The 14,881-nt window shown below is 32.4% G+C and overlaps 1 protein-coding gene across 1 annotated transcript; it reads left to right on the top strand.

Moving 5' to 3' along the window:
- Positions 1–3,212: 3,212 nt before the first annotated feature.
- Positions 3,213–12,749, top strand: LOC145583312 (4-alpha-glucanotransferase DPE2-like). Its single transcript, XM_081640539.1, has 23 exons — positions 3,213–3,423; positions 4,153–4,547; positions 5,307–5,424; positions 5,520–5,575; positions 5,708–5,838; positions 5,990–6,113; positions 6,200–6,396; positions 6,656–6,734; positions 6,845–6,883; positions 7,500–7,619; positions 7,708–7,809; positions 7,988–8,071; positions 8,157–8,399; positions 8,495–8,620; positions 8,733–8,807; positions 8,911–8,982; positions 9,950–10,069; positions 10,155–10,252; positions 10,957–11,116; positions 11,201–11,299; positions 11,808–12,005; positions 12,095–12,188; positions 12,391–12,749. The coding sequence occupies exons 2-23, from the start codon at positions 4,194–4,196 to the stop codon at positions 12,594–12,596; spliced, it is 2,895 nt and encodes a 964-aa protein (XP_081496665.1). The 5' UTR covers positions 3,213–3,423; positions 4,153–4,193; the 3' UTR covers positions 12,597–12,749.
- Positions 12,750–14,881: the final 2,132 nt, after the last annotated feature.

Below are 14,881 nucleotides of genomic sequence, written 5' to 3'. Positions count from 1 at the left end.
CTAGATTTGCTCTGGATTATGATGTATGTTGTAATAGTTTCGTGGTGTTGATGGGAAGTAGCTGTTTGCTTGTTGATTGAGTTTTAGGTTGAGCAGGAATGACTCGTCCAATTTGAGCATCTTTCAGTTTTCACATGTTGGTGACCAACTGGCTTTGCGTATACTTGGAAACCTTAAATAAAGAAATTGGTTGTTCTGACAATCTGACACTACCAATATTATATTTTTACAATTTATCAAAAAAAAAAAAAGAAAAAAAAAAGAAAAACATATATTCTATTTTTGCAAACAACAACAACAATAATAATAGTATTATAAAGATTTCTATATTTACAAGTTTCCATCTTTTTCTAACGGTAAAACAATGCTTTTTATCTTTCAATGTGAAATGAGGATAGATTAGATTTAGAAGGGCTTTTGAACTTTTGGAGAGAGTTTGTTTCCTTAATTGTAATTGCCAATATTAGTTAGTCAAAGTATGTTTTGTTATTAGTAACTTTGTAAAAATTTATTCCATGTGTCTTAATCATCCATCTTTTAGATGAATTGTATTTTGAGTTGCTCCATATCTTACTTTGACTTGAGTACTTGTAATAGACACATATCATCATGTTTAAGTGTTTAACTTGACTATTTTGTAAATAATTTGGGTGATTTTGGTCCAAAATAAAGTGTAAGACGCGTTTGTTAACCCTGTAATAATAAGCTTCAGGGCTAATAAGGTTAAGGTCTTAAGGTGTACATATATCATATAAATCATGCTTAATTAGGTTTAATTGGGCCAAATGTATTAAGTTGAACTAAATTTAAGTGAAGAGAACGCATCCTTATATCCATACTCATATCGAGAATATGACATGAGTACTTGAGGTGAAATGAATAGTTTGGTTAATATAGCTTTTGAGACATTAGTTTGTTAAGTTAATAGTATTTATGAAATGACGATTGTATTAAGGGAATCAAATATTAGAAGAAAAAAATTACTTCAGCATATTGAAATTAGGGTAGCAATTTCGGCTATATGTTCTCAAATAGATCATACACGATTAAATAACTAGCACGAGAATATTGATAATTTCAATATAATTCATGTTACAAATTTATAAAGTATTGCATCTAGGTATTAGGATTACTTTTCATAGTTTCTTATTTTTTAATACATGCAACAAGTTGAATTTAATAATACATTAAAAGTCAACTTGTTACATGCAATATATTGAGAAATTATAAATATCCAAGAGAAAAAAATCGACGTTGTATGCCTCAAATATTTGAGATGAGCTAATGAAAAAATAGATTATTGTAAAAAATTAATAAAAAAATAATTGTTCACGTGTAATTTGGATTTGATTAAGATCACACATTAATCATAATATCTTGTGGGTTGACCGTAATTTAGTAAAATTTGGATCATGCACATCACGTGAAATGCTTGACCTATGGGCCTAACACCCCTCTAAAAGGAAAAAGTCATAGAAATAGGCTTGTGGAGGGGTGGCACTGTGGCAGTGAAGGTGCCGATATGCCGTGGTGGTCATGGAGGTGGTGGATGCGGCGAGGGTTAGGCATTTGGTCTAAGGCGTGAGGGGTGATTGCGCGTCTAAGGAAGATATTTCTTCTAGATTTAAGTAAGTTGATTACCTTGTCTCTTCAAGTAATGTGAAATTTCTTAACATTAATTTAACAAATGATGACATTTTATAGTTTTAAGACTATAAAATGTTATGGATATTGCAAATTCTATAACCTTTTAAGATAGTAAATTAGTAATACTCTCTACATCTGATATAATAATTACAAAATTTCATGTGTAACGTGTCCATAGGTTGAATAAATGTGGTGATTGAGGCCAAATATGATAGAGGATCAAAATTCTTGTATCTATGATTAGTTATATTGATGGGCCGAATGCTACTCTTTGGATCTAGTCTTTGCCCCAAAAAATAACATTTAACCATGTGCCTTTAATATTCATGACTGTAAGACCCTATTTAATTCACCTTAAAAAAATAATATTAAGTAAAAATAAATTCAGTTTAGTAAAAATAATTTTATTTCAGTAAAAATATGTTCAATTCAGTAAAAATAATTTCAGTTTAGTAAAAATAAGTCTAGTTCAGTAAAAATAATTTCACTTCAGTAAAATTCAGTATTTTCATAGAAGAGATATAATAGAAAATCAGTAAAAATAATTTTAGTTCAGCAAAAATAATTTCAATTCAGTAAAATTAATTTTAGTTTAGTAAAAATAATTTAAGTTCAGCAAATATAGTTTCAGTTTAGTATAAATAATTTAAGTTCAGCGAAAATAATTTCAGTTCATTAAAAATAATTTAAGTTCAGCAAAAATAATTTCAGTTTAGTAAAAATAATTTCAGTACAACAAAATAAAGTGAAGTGAACGGAGCCTAAGTATACAAAGTGTAGTACAGTAAAAGTCAAAATATTATGATAGGATCCCCAGAGGAAGCGGCTCAAAACTTAATGTCCTGCTACGGAGTATTAGAAGTACAATACATATACAAATAATGCTATTGTATCATTTTTCTTTTGCCTTCTTGATTTGATTAACTTGTGTTATCAATGAAATTCTTATTATTAATTGCTAGAACATTTTAATAATTTCAAAAAAGATTTAATTTTTTCTTTCTTTTTAATTTATTTATTGTGTCTTTTAATAAATCTCTACTTAAACACTATGTTCTCTTCACTTGAATGTTGCTAAACACAATATTTTAAACTTATTTTTATGGATCTACATATAAAGTTTGCCACGAACTTATAATTTAATTGTTTATCAGGAACAACCTTGTTTAATATTGAGTATTGAGAAGCTTCTAATGTAGAACTATTTCTTAATTAATTTAATGCCATATCATATTAATACATCATGGTTTAATAGCTTTCAGGGTAGATCTTCCCCCTAATTAAATTAATACCATATTAATACATCAACTAATTACACTTTAATAGTTGACTAAAGTGACGAATTCAAGATTAAGACTCCATAATCAGAGGAACAAAGAATTATCTCACTCACTTTCACACTCCCACTACACCTGTCACCTTCATTTCACGTTTTTTTCATCAAAAAAATCACTTTCTTTTTATTTTTTTATTTATTTTTTATTTTTCGTTTGTTTTTGCTTTCAACCGTTCATTTATTCAATTATTTTAACTAATTAATTTATTTTTCTGAATTCGAGATTCTGAAGTTTTGGAGTCATTCTCTCTTTCTCTCTCCTCCCCATTCGCTAATTATTGATATCCCCAACGTACGAGATATTTCAATAATTTCATACCTTTTTATTTTTATTTTTAATTTGCAAGAACACTATTTTAATTTATGATACCCTCAAAATATTGGAATTTTAGCTCAAAAAAGAAAGAAATAATATCTTCAGTCATTGTACCACAATAAAGGTAACATCTTGTTGAATTCCCAGATTTTCCCTATTTTGCATTTTATTTATAATTATATGGTAATATGTTATGAATCCTGCATTTTTTCACACCCTTAAAAGTCGAGAACTTTACTGGGTTCAGTTCTAAAGAAAGGTGATTAAGTAAGCATCACTTTTGTTTTTTTTTTTTTATTAGTTTTTTCCTGCATTATTTGATTTTTATCTTATTAGATTAGATTTTAATCTTGTTCATCACTTTTTTGTGTTCAATTTTAGTGAATATTCAGCAATCATTTTGAGAATCTGATCCTCTTTTTCTGGGGTTTATTGGGTTTTGTCTAGCTACTACAATATGGGTAAAAATCAATTCATTTTTCTCACAATATAGTTTGTCAATTATAATGGAATTTAATTTTTTTTTTTTTTTTTTTTTTTTCATTTTACTGGTGATTTTGGTGGGAAATGATCAGTTCTTTATTCTTTTCTCCAATGTATATGTTCCAACATTTTTCCAATGTATATGTTCCAATTTCCAATTATTGCCAAAAATTGTGAAATTATTGCTATTTATATTCAATTTGGCTTCTTTTAGACTTTTGCCATGTCATCTTTTGTGTGATTTGAGGTGATTAAGTGTGCGTTGTATACAATACACCAGTTTTTTCTTTTCTGAATGCCACTTTGAAATCTGAATTCTGAGTTAAGTTCAAAAATTATATATTGACAATCTTCATTTGGTTCATGCTAGATTATTGGTAGTAAAGCTGAAGATTTCTGGTTTTAGGAGAAATGGTGAATTTGGGAATATTATCCAGTGAAAATGCAATCAAATCAGTGAGTGTCAGTTTCAGAATACCATATTTTACTCAATGGGGTCAGAGCTTACTTGTTTGTGGGTCAGTTCCGTCACTTGGTTCATGGAATGTGAGAAGGGGTCTGTTGTTGAGTCCTATAAGTCAAGGTAGTGAGCTCATATGGGGTGGGAGCATTGAAGTTCCGAGTGGGTTCGAGTGTGAATACTCTTACTATGTAGTGGATGATGATAAGAATGTTCTGAGGTGGGAAATGGGGAAGAGGAGGAAGCTTTTGCTGCCATCAAGCATACAGGATGGAGAAATTGTTGAGTTTCATGATCTTTGGCAGGTATACATCATTTCTATATACTTGGTTTTACCCTCTCAATATATACTTGTATGCAAATACTACTGAATATTATTATATGAGCTTGGCTTTTAAATGCCAAAAGATTTATTTATTATTATTTTTTTTAATGATTATTGTTTTTGTGAATATATGTGTTTTATGTTTTTTTTTTTTTTTTATCAAGATGTTAATATGTTATCCTAAGTAGTTGTGCTTTACTGATTAATATAATGCTTAGTTTATTATAATAAAGGAATATAAGTATGTAACTGCAGTTCAAAACTGATATACTGAGCAATAACCCTCTTATGTACTTAAAGATTATTCTAGTGTCAATATCATTATTGAATGACGGTTAATTAATTTTCATGATAATGCTATTTGGCCCCGTTTCAAGGTTGAAGTCTTTCATATCAAAAAGGGAAAAAAGAAAAGAAAAGAAAAGAAAAGAGTGTGCTAGAGAATTTGGACTCTAGGACATGAAGGATTCTTTCACTAAAATAATCGATGGAAATTCACAGATAAATCTAAAAAAAGTATCTTGGATCATTACTTGAAAATATAATTACTGGTAATTTCATTCATATTCCGTAAATTTAGTAACTATTCTTACCATCAGCTCTGAGTTCACCTGCCTTGCTATTTGGTCAATCTTGTCAGCTGACTAATGTTGTATCTAGAAGGTGATTTGGCATTTTCATAAATTTTTTTTATCCCCCCAAAAGTGATTACTAATTATATTTGGTATTGGACATCCAGACTGGTTCAGATACTCTACCTTTCAGTAGTGCATTCAAGGATGTCATCTTTCGTAATAGCTTAAGCTTGACCATTGAGAGACCCCTTGGTGTCCTACAGAATGAATTAAGTCTTGAAGGTATTTTTCTTGCTTCTGAACTCTTTCTCTGTCTATTGTCTGCATTATTTTTGCCCCCGTTTCTGATAAATTAGTTGTTCGATTGTCTTGAACAGATTCAGTCCTCGTACATTTCAAAATTTGCTGTCCTAACATAGATGAAGGGACATCTGTAAGTCCTATTTCCCCCCTTTTGCAATTGGTTATTGCTTTTTGTCTGCACATTGTAATCTAGACTTTTTTTTCTTTCTGTTTGAGTCGCAATATGTATCAGAACTTGATTGTCTTTTGCTTATATTTGCAGGTTTATGTGATAGGCAGTCCTCAAAAGCTGGGGCAGTGGAAGACCGAGGGTGCTCTAAAGCTCAGTTATGCTGGTGAATCTATTTGGCAGGCAGACTGTTTGATGGGAAAAGAGGATTTTCCTATAAAATATCCTTTTGAAGGTTTTTAGAACGGCCTCCTTAGGGTTTTGCCGATAAGGGTCTGGATACCGCATTCTTACATCGTGTTTTCTGTTATAAAGATTGGTTGCTACTAACCCAATTTTCTATTCTCTTCAATTCCTTAGCTATTATCTCACATACAGATATGGGAAATATGATAAGGCTGGAAAGTTTGCGATTGAGATAGGGTCAAATAGAGAGCTTTCAGTGGAAGCATTGAGTAATAAAGCAAGATATATCTTCCTCTCAGATGGGATGATGAGGGTAAGCTCTTAATTAGTACACTGGAATCTTTTAGATGTCATATCAGTCTAGAGAATTTATACAGCATTGGTGGCTTGTAATGTCAGGAAATGCCATGGCGAGGATCTGGCATGGCAATCCCTATGTTCTCAATTCGGTCAGAAGATGATCTCGGAGTTGGGGAGTTTCTTGACCTGAAGTTACTTGTTGACTGGGCTGTTGCCTCAGGCTTCCATTTAGTTCAACTTTTGCCGATCAATGACACCTCTGTACATGGAATGTGGTGGGATTCATATCCTTACAGGTTAGGCTTGATTCTTGATGGTTCAACTACTTATCCAGGTCTTTATTTTTGTGTCTGCGCGTGAAAGGTTGATTTTGCAACATCATGTTTTCGTTTGGCATTATGATATTTCTGCTATTCAGTGTTTTAGCCATGCTGGCCAATAAGCTTCCTGGGACTTGTTTCTTTGTTTCTTTTTTACCTGTATTCATTAATTTTAAGGAAGCACCTGGTTTTTTTAGTAATATAAAAATGTTTCTTTTCTCTCTATGTTTTGCAGCTCTCTGTCTGTATTTGCATTGCATCCCTTGTATCTGAGAGTTCAAGCACTTTCTAAGAAAATTCCTGAAGAAATTAAGGTGCTTCAAATATGTAAACTATATAATTCACTACAACTTCTACCTTGAATCCAGCGATTATTTTGTCATTCTGTTCTGTTAACAAATAGCGATTGTTCTTATTCTTGCAGCTTGAGATTGAGAAGGAAAAAGAAAGACTGGATTTAAAGGTACTCTCTAAATTAAACTGATGGGAAGTAGCTGAAAAATTTAAGAGTGTTCCCTGATTAGAACTTCAGAAGTACATAGTATATGATTATATTTTTTAGACTTTATTTTAGTGGATGTGTCAAAAGCCCTGAAACTACATTTCAATGTTAGCTTCACTTGCTGGATTTATCGGTCAAACTTAATATTTGGACTGGCAACCATGTTTCACAACTCTTTGGCACATAATTAGTGTTTTGTTTCTTGATAATAACCCTGTTTATGCTGTGGCATATGTTTTCTGAAGTTAATCCATCCGCTCCTTTTTGTTTGTCCCAATTGGCTTTTGCAATGCACACAAAGTTATGCTTAATTAATAAGAAACAAATGTCCTAAATTCAAATTAATTTGGGTCAGGCTTTTATCCCTAAAACCCAAAGCTGTGCAATGTAGTATCTTGTCGAGACATTATGTATGCTCTTTTTCTCTCAAATGTGCCCTTTGATATTTGAGTGTATGGTGTTAGATTGGTGTGAACATTTCACATGTTGCAACTGGATACATTTGTGCAGTAATATTGTCAGTTACTGATCTCAAAAAGAATGAGTGCGTAATGGTTGGTCTCTTCAATGACTGCAGCAAGTTGATTATGATGCTACAATGGCTACCAAGCTTTCCATTGCTAAGAAGATTTTCACCCTGGAAAAGGACCTGATACTCAAGTCTAGTTCTTTTCAGAAGTTCTTTTCTGAGAACGAGGTTTATATTTATTAATCTGAGAATTTCTTATCCGTTGTTTATTTCATTCCTGCTATCAACGGCCTAACCCCTTATTTTTGATGAAAAGGAGTGGCTGAAACCTTATGCAGCCTTCTGTTTTTTGCGGGATTTCTTTGAAACCTCAGATCATAGTCAGTGGGGCCGTTTTTCCGAATTTTCGAAAGAGAAGGTAACCCTACTTTTGCTTAGTAATTGGTTGTTTCCATTTGCTTTTAAATTAGAAGGTGCTTTTTAGGGCTAGTATGAAGTGTGATGGAAATTTGAGAGGCTTAGTTGATGTATTTTGTCCATAAAAGCTACTATCTGATTGTTACCAAAAAATTAACAGAGGTTTTCTGATTCTGCAGCTTGAGAAACTTGTCTCAGAAGACAGTCCCCACTACAACATTATTTGTTTTCACTATTACATACAATTTCATTTGCACTTACAGGTGAGTAATAATTTTTTGTTCCCAAATTATGCTATATCAACAAGAAATCTGGATCTGGTTTTCTCATGAGATAATGTTATTGCAGCTGTCAGAATCTGCTCAATATGCAAGGAAAAAAGGAGTAGTGCTGAAAGGAGATCTTCCAATTGGTGTGGACAGAAATAGTGTCGACACCTGGGTCTACCCAAATTTGTTTAGGATGAACACATCAACTGGTGCACCACCTGATTATTTTGATAAAAATGGGCAGAATTGGGGTTTTCCAACTTATAATTGGGAAGAGATGTCAAAAGACAACTATGGATGGTGGCGTGCTCGTTTGACTCAGGTTTTAAGACTTGTATTACTGTACTGACTAGCACTCTCCAACTCCGCGTGGGTTTTTAATGATGAACTTTCTCTTTTTTCTGTCCTTTATCTTAGATGGCGAAGTACTTTACAGCTTATAGAATTGATCATATATTGGGCTTCTTTAGAATTTGGGAAATGCCAGATCATGCTATGACTGGACTAGTTGGAAAGTTCAGACCATCAATTCCCTTGAGCCAGGTAGCAGAAAACTTTCTCCATAGATATCTTCTAATATACCATCAATACGCCTTATTTAGCATATTGCAGCATTCTTGTGGCTGTCCAATGAGTGAATATTGTCTGCTTACAGGAAGAGCTTGAAAAAGAGGGGATATGGGACTTTGACCGGTTGAGTCGTCCATACATTCGACAAGAGTTTTTGGAGGTTAGAATTTCTCGTTACTTATCTCTTGCCTTCTTTATGTAGTTCTTATCCATGCATTATTATATGTGTAGTTCCTAATATTATTATCAATTTCTTCTTTCAGGAGAAATTTGGTTCTTCTTGGTCAGTTGTTGCAGCTCTTTTCCTAAACGAATGTCATAAGGGGCATTTTGAGGTATTCTATATTTAGAATTTTTTCAGTTCTAGCTTTCCTTATCCCTCTGACCGTCCAGGTGACAGTTGTAATTGATCAAACATTTCAAAATTACTTGGGCATGCTCTGTTGCAAATTTGCAATTGAGTAAACACAATAGTAAATAAAAATTGGACAAAGCATCAAAAGACTTGTTGTGCTGATTAAAAAGAGACACCCGTATCATTGAAAAAGTTTTTGTCTTCCTGTAGTAGCTGAAGTTATTACTTAGTTTCTCTTGTCTTCCATATATGCTTTTGGAGGTGGCACTGGGTGACTAAGAGCTATATTCAATTGGCTGGGTAGCAAATTGCTTACTGGCAAGCTGAATAGGATGTTATTTCAAATCTGTTGTGGCTTTTAGTTTGATAAAGCAGAACCTGGAAAAAAAGTTTATCAATTTTGTTCAGCAAAATTTTGATGACCCTAATTGCAGATACTGTCCACTTTCCTGATGTTGCCTTCTCTAATTCAAGGCACGCATCTTCTATTGGCTTATTGCTTCCAAGTACAGTAGCTCTGACATTTTTTCAGTAATACAGAATTTCATTTCCGCTATTCTTTCTTCTGTCTCTCTTTTGTCATCCATTCTCTATGACCAAATGCATTTCAGGACTACTGATGACCTGATTAAAGTGTGAACTGCAAAGTAGGAGATTAATAGTTTTTATTTACAAGAATTATCATTCTTCCAAATTCCAAACATAGAATGGTGTTGACTTACTATATCACATAGATTAATTTTGGAGGTTTAGTGAAGAGGATACTTCAGGGGAGGATCTGGAGTATGTTATGATAGAGAAGCATAAGCAGAAAAATTATCTAATGAACAGTTTTTATTATCTGTGGTGATGCTAGTATTTCCCCTTTCTGTGGGTGTACTGTCTCAACTCTAGTCCAAGTATAAACGGTTCAATGCTTTCTGTGCCTGACATTAATTATTTTCTAGTTTAAGGAAGATTGCAACACTGAGAAGAAGATAGCTTCCAAGCTCAAGGAATGCACTGGGAAATCGTTGTTGCTTGGAACTGAAGCCGAGCTAAGGCACAATCTGTTTGATCTTTTACGGGTAAAGCATGATGGCAAACTAAATTATTTTTTTCTGTGTGCTTTGCTTCTGAGTAATTTCTCATATTTGAATTTAAATCTTACAGAATATAGTTCTGATCAGAGATCCAGAAGATGCTAGCAAATTCTATCCTCGTTTCAATCTCGAGGACACTACAAGTTTTAAAGATCTAGATGATCACAGGTAGCAAATCCCTGCCTTCAGATATATTGTTCTTTACTAAGCCTGTAACTTGAAGTTTTTCTGTCCAGCTGAAATTTGTTGAAATTGTTATAAGACACAACCCAGTGTGGTTCACCTTTATGATTATTATTTTTATTTTTAATGGTTCAATGTCCAACTTATTTGAAAGTTGAAAAGCTCCAATACAAGCACTTTGTTATAATATATTGGTTCAGTGAAAAAGTATTGCCCCCACAACCTGATACATCACACATTCACACATCATAGTTGGAGCAATTCTTTACAGATGTGTGGCATGGTTTTTGAGGATTTTGAGAGGAAATATACCTTTTGTGTTCCATTCCTTAAAAAAGTCAATTGGTAATTGTGGCCTATTATATGGGGACAAAGGTGTACTATTTAGAGAGCTAAACAAGACCATTCGAGGAGATAATATAAGAAGAGATGGCCTTATAGGAAGGGACTTCTGAACCAAAAGTTGAGTGCTTGAAAGAAGATAAAATTAGGATAGATGACCTTTGTTCCTTTCTTGATTTCTATCTTGTTTAAAATAGTGGGTACCTTTCAATTGTATTCAGCCTGATACATAATTCAGCCAAGAGTACATAATTCAGCAAAGAGTACATCTTCTTTACCCAAAATGAATACATGTGACATGATGAGGATTGCTTGTAAATATTCTGACTCAAGTCTTGTTGACACAGTAAAAATGTTATGAGAAGATTGTATTATGATTATTATTTCCAACGGCAAGAAAATCTTTGGCGTCAAAATGCTCTGAAAACCCTGCCAGCCCTCTTGAATTCATCAGATATGTTGGCTTGTGGTGAAGATTTGGGGATGATTCCTTCTTGTGTTCATCCTGTAAGTGGACTCCTAACTTTCTTGGCTAATTTCATCTCTGTGTACTAGAGTAACCACCTTTGTTACTAATTATAATTCATGCAGGTCATGCAAGAGCTCGGATTAATTGGCTTAAGGATTCAGCGTATGCCAAATGAGCCTGATTTGGAGTTCGGCATTCCTTCCCAATATGGTTATATGACAGTAAGTCGTCTATAACCTCCTCTTCTATGAAAAGTTATGTACACCATTATAGCTGGTATGGAATTGACTTACTATAAGATTAAGGTAGTTGAAGAAACAGTTTTGTGATCTTTGGGAGTATATATTGCAATAAAGGAACCAAACAATGTTGAAAATTGGGATAATTACCAAATACAATACACATGTTTACTCTGTATAACATTAGGGTTTATTACTTATTTTTCGCCATTACTAATTTTATGCAAGTAAATGCCATTGGAGAATTTTTATTATCGATATGGGAAATACCCTTTATATAACAATCTAGCCACATTTATCTTTTCTTCAATCCCTTACCATCCTTTCATAATTTTCTGTTTGTTTGTTTATTTAGGCAAACGATTTAAATTTATTTACCATTCACTGTTATATTTATGTGATCCAACCTAAAGAAACGTGAAGTAACACTTTTGAAAGGTTTGTTACTGTGTTGTAAACTTGTAACTGGAACATGCTTTGCTTGTTTCAGGTATGTGCTCCATCGTGTCATGACTGCTCTACTATGCGTGCTTGGTGGGAAGAAGATGAAGAGAGAAGACGTCGATTTTTCAAGACTGTAGTGGGATCAAATAAGCTACCACCCAGCAAATGCACACCAGAAATCGCTTATTTTATCATACGCCAGCATGTTGAAGCCCCTTCAATGTGGGCTATTTTCCCTCTCCAGGTACAAATAGACCTCTTTTCATGCTGTCATTATAGCCAGGCGATGGATTATCATTTGACGTCAAGAACTTGTCAACCTTTTGTTTTCAGGATCTACTGGCCTTGAAAACTGATTACACAACACGCCCTGCAACTGAGGAGACAATCAATGATCCCACTAATCCGAAACATTACTGGAGATTCCGTATGTTTAAGCTCCTAATTGTTGATTTTTTAGAACTTTTAAAAAGAAATGAAGCTAAATTTATGAATAGAATGAAAGTCTTGCTCATTTTGTAATTTGGCAGACTACTTTGTTTCGCGCTTTTGACTACTGTCTACTAAGCTGCATTTCTCATCTGTTAATTATGTGTCAAATAATCATGATTCTAAATTTCAACTTGTAGGTTCCCATGTTACCTTAGAAACATTGCTGAAGGACCAGGAACTGAAGACTGCAATTAAAGACCTTGTACATAGCAGCGGGAGATCATGTCCCCATGATGATGAAACACTAGCTGCTTCAAGCAAAGGGAACCAGCCGAATGCATTAGCATCGAACATAGTCCAGCCGAATGGTGTCTCACAAAAGGAGGCAGTGGCAGTTCTGTAAAGATTTTCTTGTAAGAACAACTAGGGCAGTTTGTCCAAAAAACAAACTCATCATGTAGTAATAATTTGTAATTCTGTAGACAATCTGGTACATCCAATCTTTCTTTTGGATGAAATTGAATAAAATTCTTTGATATTAGTCTAATATTTACCAGATTTCACTGTCTTGATCGAGTTATGAGATTGATTTATCAGGAATTTAGGAAGGCATTGATGTTATATTTTTTCTGGTGACATCTTAATGTAAAAAAGGGTTAAATATAACAAACACACAATTTTGGTTTTTTAAAAAAAAAACACACATGCAATTTTAACCTGAAAAAGAAACTTCATATATAGAGGAAAAACCCTCGAAAATTCACTATACGAAGCATAAGAGAGTACAACAAACTCACAAACGAGTGTTCAAACAGAATAATAGTGATTTTTTTTTTTTGGTGTTTAGAGAGCCAAAGGGCGGGGGTGAGAATCGATCCCAAGATGTCCTGGAACCGGGAGGGAGCTCTAACCACTTGAGCTATTCCTCACTCTCACAGAATATTAGTGATAATAGTGAACTAAATCACTAATAGCAAGATAATATTAGTGATAATAATAGTGTATATATTCAAGTAGGACTTGTGTGGATGGCTTGTGATTTGTGGATGTTTTGATGGCCTTTTTGCTGTTTTGCATTTGAATTCTATAGAATTCTAGGAGCTTGACAATAAACAATCCAAGCAAAGGGTTAAAAATGTAAAAATAATATTAATAATCCAAGCAAAGATAGAATCTTGAGAATTTATGTATATCAACCTAGAAGTTAAGAAATGGATGAAAAGAGAATTTTGAGTTACCTAAAAAAATAATAATATGGTGTATGATGTAATTGTGTACATTATCTTATATAAGTAATTATTCCTTTTTCTTTATTTGTTACTCGTATATTGTATCACATATTCATATACTCCGTATAATACAATATTAGTTTTATGTTTTCGGATGGTTTGGAATTAGATAATAATGTTTTTTTTTTTTTTTTTTTTGAAAGAAGTCCTAAAAAAAAATATAATTATAATGTTTTCGGATGGTTTGGAATTAACTTATGAAAATGAAACATGTAAGATAGGAAAATGTTAATTACAAAGTATATATGGAGTACAATATAAGCATCTACTTTGAGATAATGTCACATGATTTAAACTTGTTACCTGTAAAAGTTTATTTTTCTATATATTTGATTATTACTTCAAATATTTTTTTGGACAAATAGTTACTATTACTTTTTTTTTTTTTTTTTTTTTTTTTTTTTTTTTTTTTTTTTTTTTATGGTGTAATTTAACTTATGATAAAGACTAGGAGCTAAATTAAGGATTTGCACAAGATGGGTAAACAAACACTTTCCTTGTAACAAAATTCCATTTCCTTTTCCTTTTCTTTCTAAAAAGACAACTCTTATTGCTAAATATGCAAAACACAATTACTTATTACAAAAACTAATGTTAACAAATCTTTGCTGTGTGAGAGTGAAATGGAAAAACAATGCTTACCAAAAAAAGAAAAATAATCCCTTAAAATAGAAAGACAGTTAGCGATGACAACGCTTGGAAATTGGGTTGAGGACAAACACATGGGGTGAAAAATGAAGAAGAGAGAATTTGTTCTTAAAAAAGTAAACTTTTCTTTCAAAAAAAAAAAAAGAGAAGAGGAAAATAAATGAAAGGTAGTTTTTTGAATTTATTATTTGAAAAAGGGGAAGGAGAAAGGAAAGAAAGGAGCACCTTAATTGTGTATGTTTTCAAGGAGGAGTATAATTCCTCTGAGAAGACTACTCTATATCTATTCGATCTTCTTCATCATTTTCATTGTCTCGCGCTCTCTTTGGCTTGTTTTCGTCGTGCCTGAATGCCTTTCTCAGTGTTCAGGGTTCGTTTTAATCTCTGTCTTTCTTTTATTGATAAAAAACTTTATATTAAGTAAATTTTAGTGTAAGGATGAAATATGATTGATGATTTTTTTTTTAAAGATAATGCAATAATTTTTATGCTCTTAACAAAGTCATATATATTTTTTTTTTATTTAAGTAAATTTTAGTGTAAGGATGAAATTAACGTTCTTGTTATAATGATTGATGTTTTTTGAGTAAATAATATTATTGATAATGAAATTGTTATGTTCTTTACAAATTGATAATATATGAATGTATAAAAAAGCATAAAATTTAGTGTTGTAAATATTACTTTTTTCATGAACTTTACTTCATGTATGTAAAAAAAAAAAATAAATAAAAATAAAAATAAATTAACC

This window comes from Chenopodium album, chromosome 15 (genome assembly GCF_948465745.1).
Source record: "Chenopodium album chromosome 15, dcCheAlbu1.1, whole genome shotgun sequence".
NCBI lineage: Eukaryota > Viridiplantae > Streptophyta > Magnoliopsida > Caryophyllales > Amaranthaceae > Chenopodium > Chenopodium album.
This window is presented reverse-complemented; position numbering and strand designations above follow the sequence as displayed.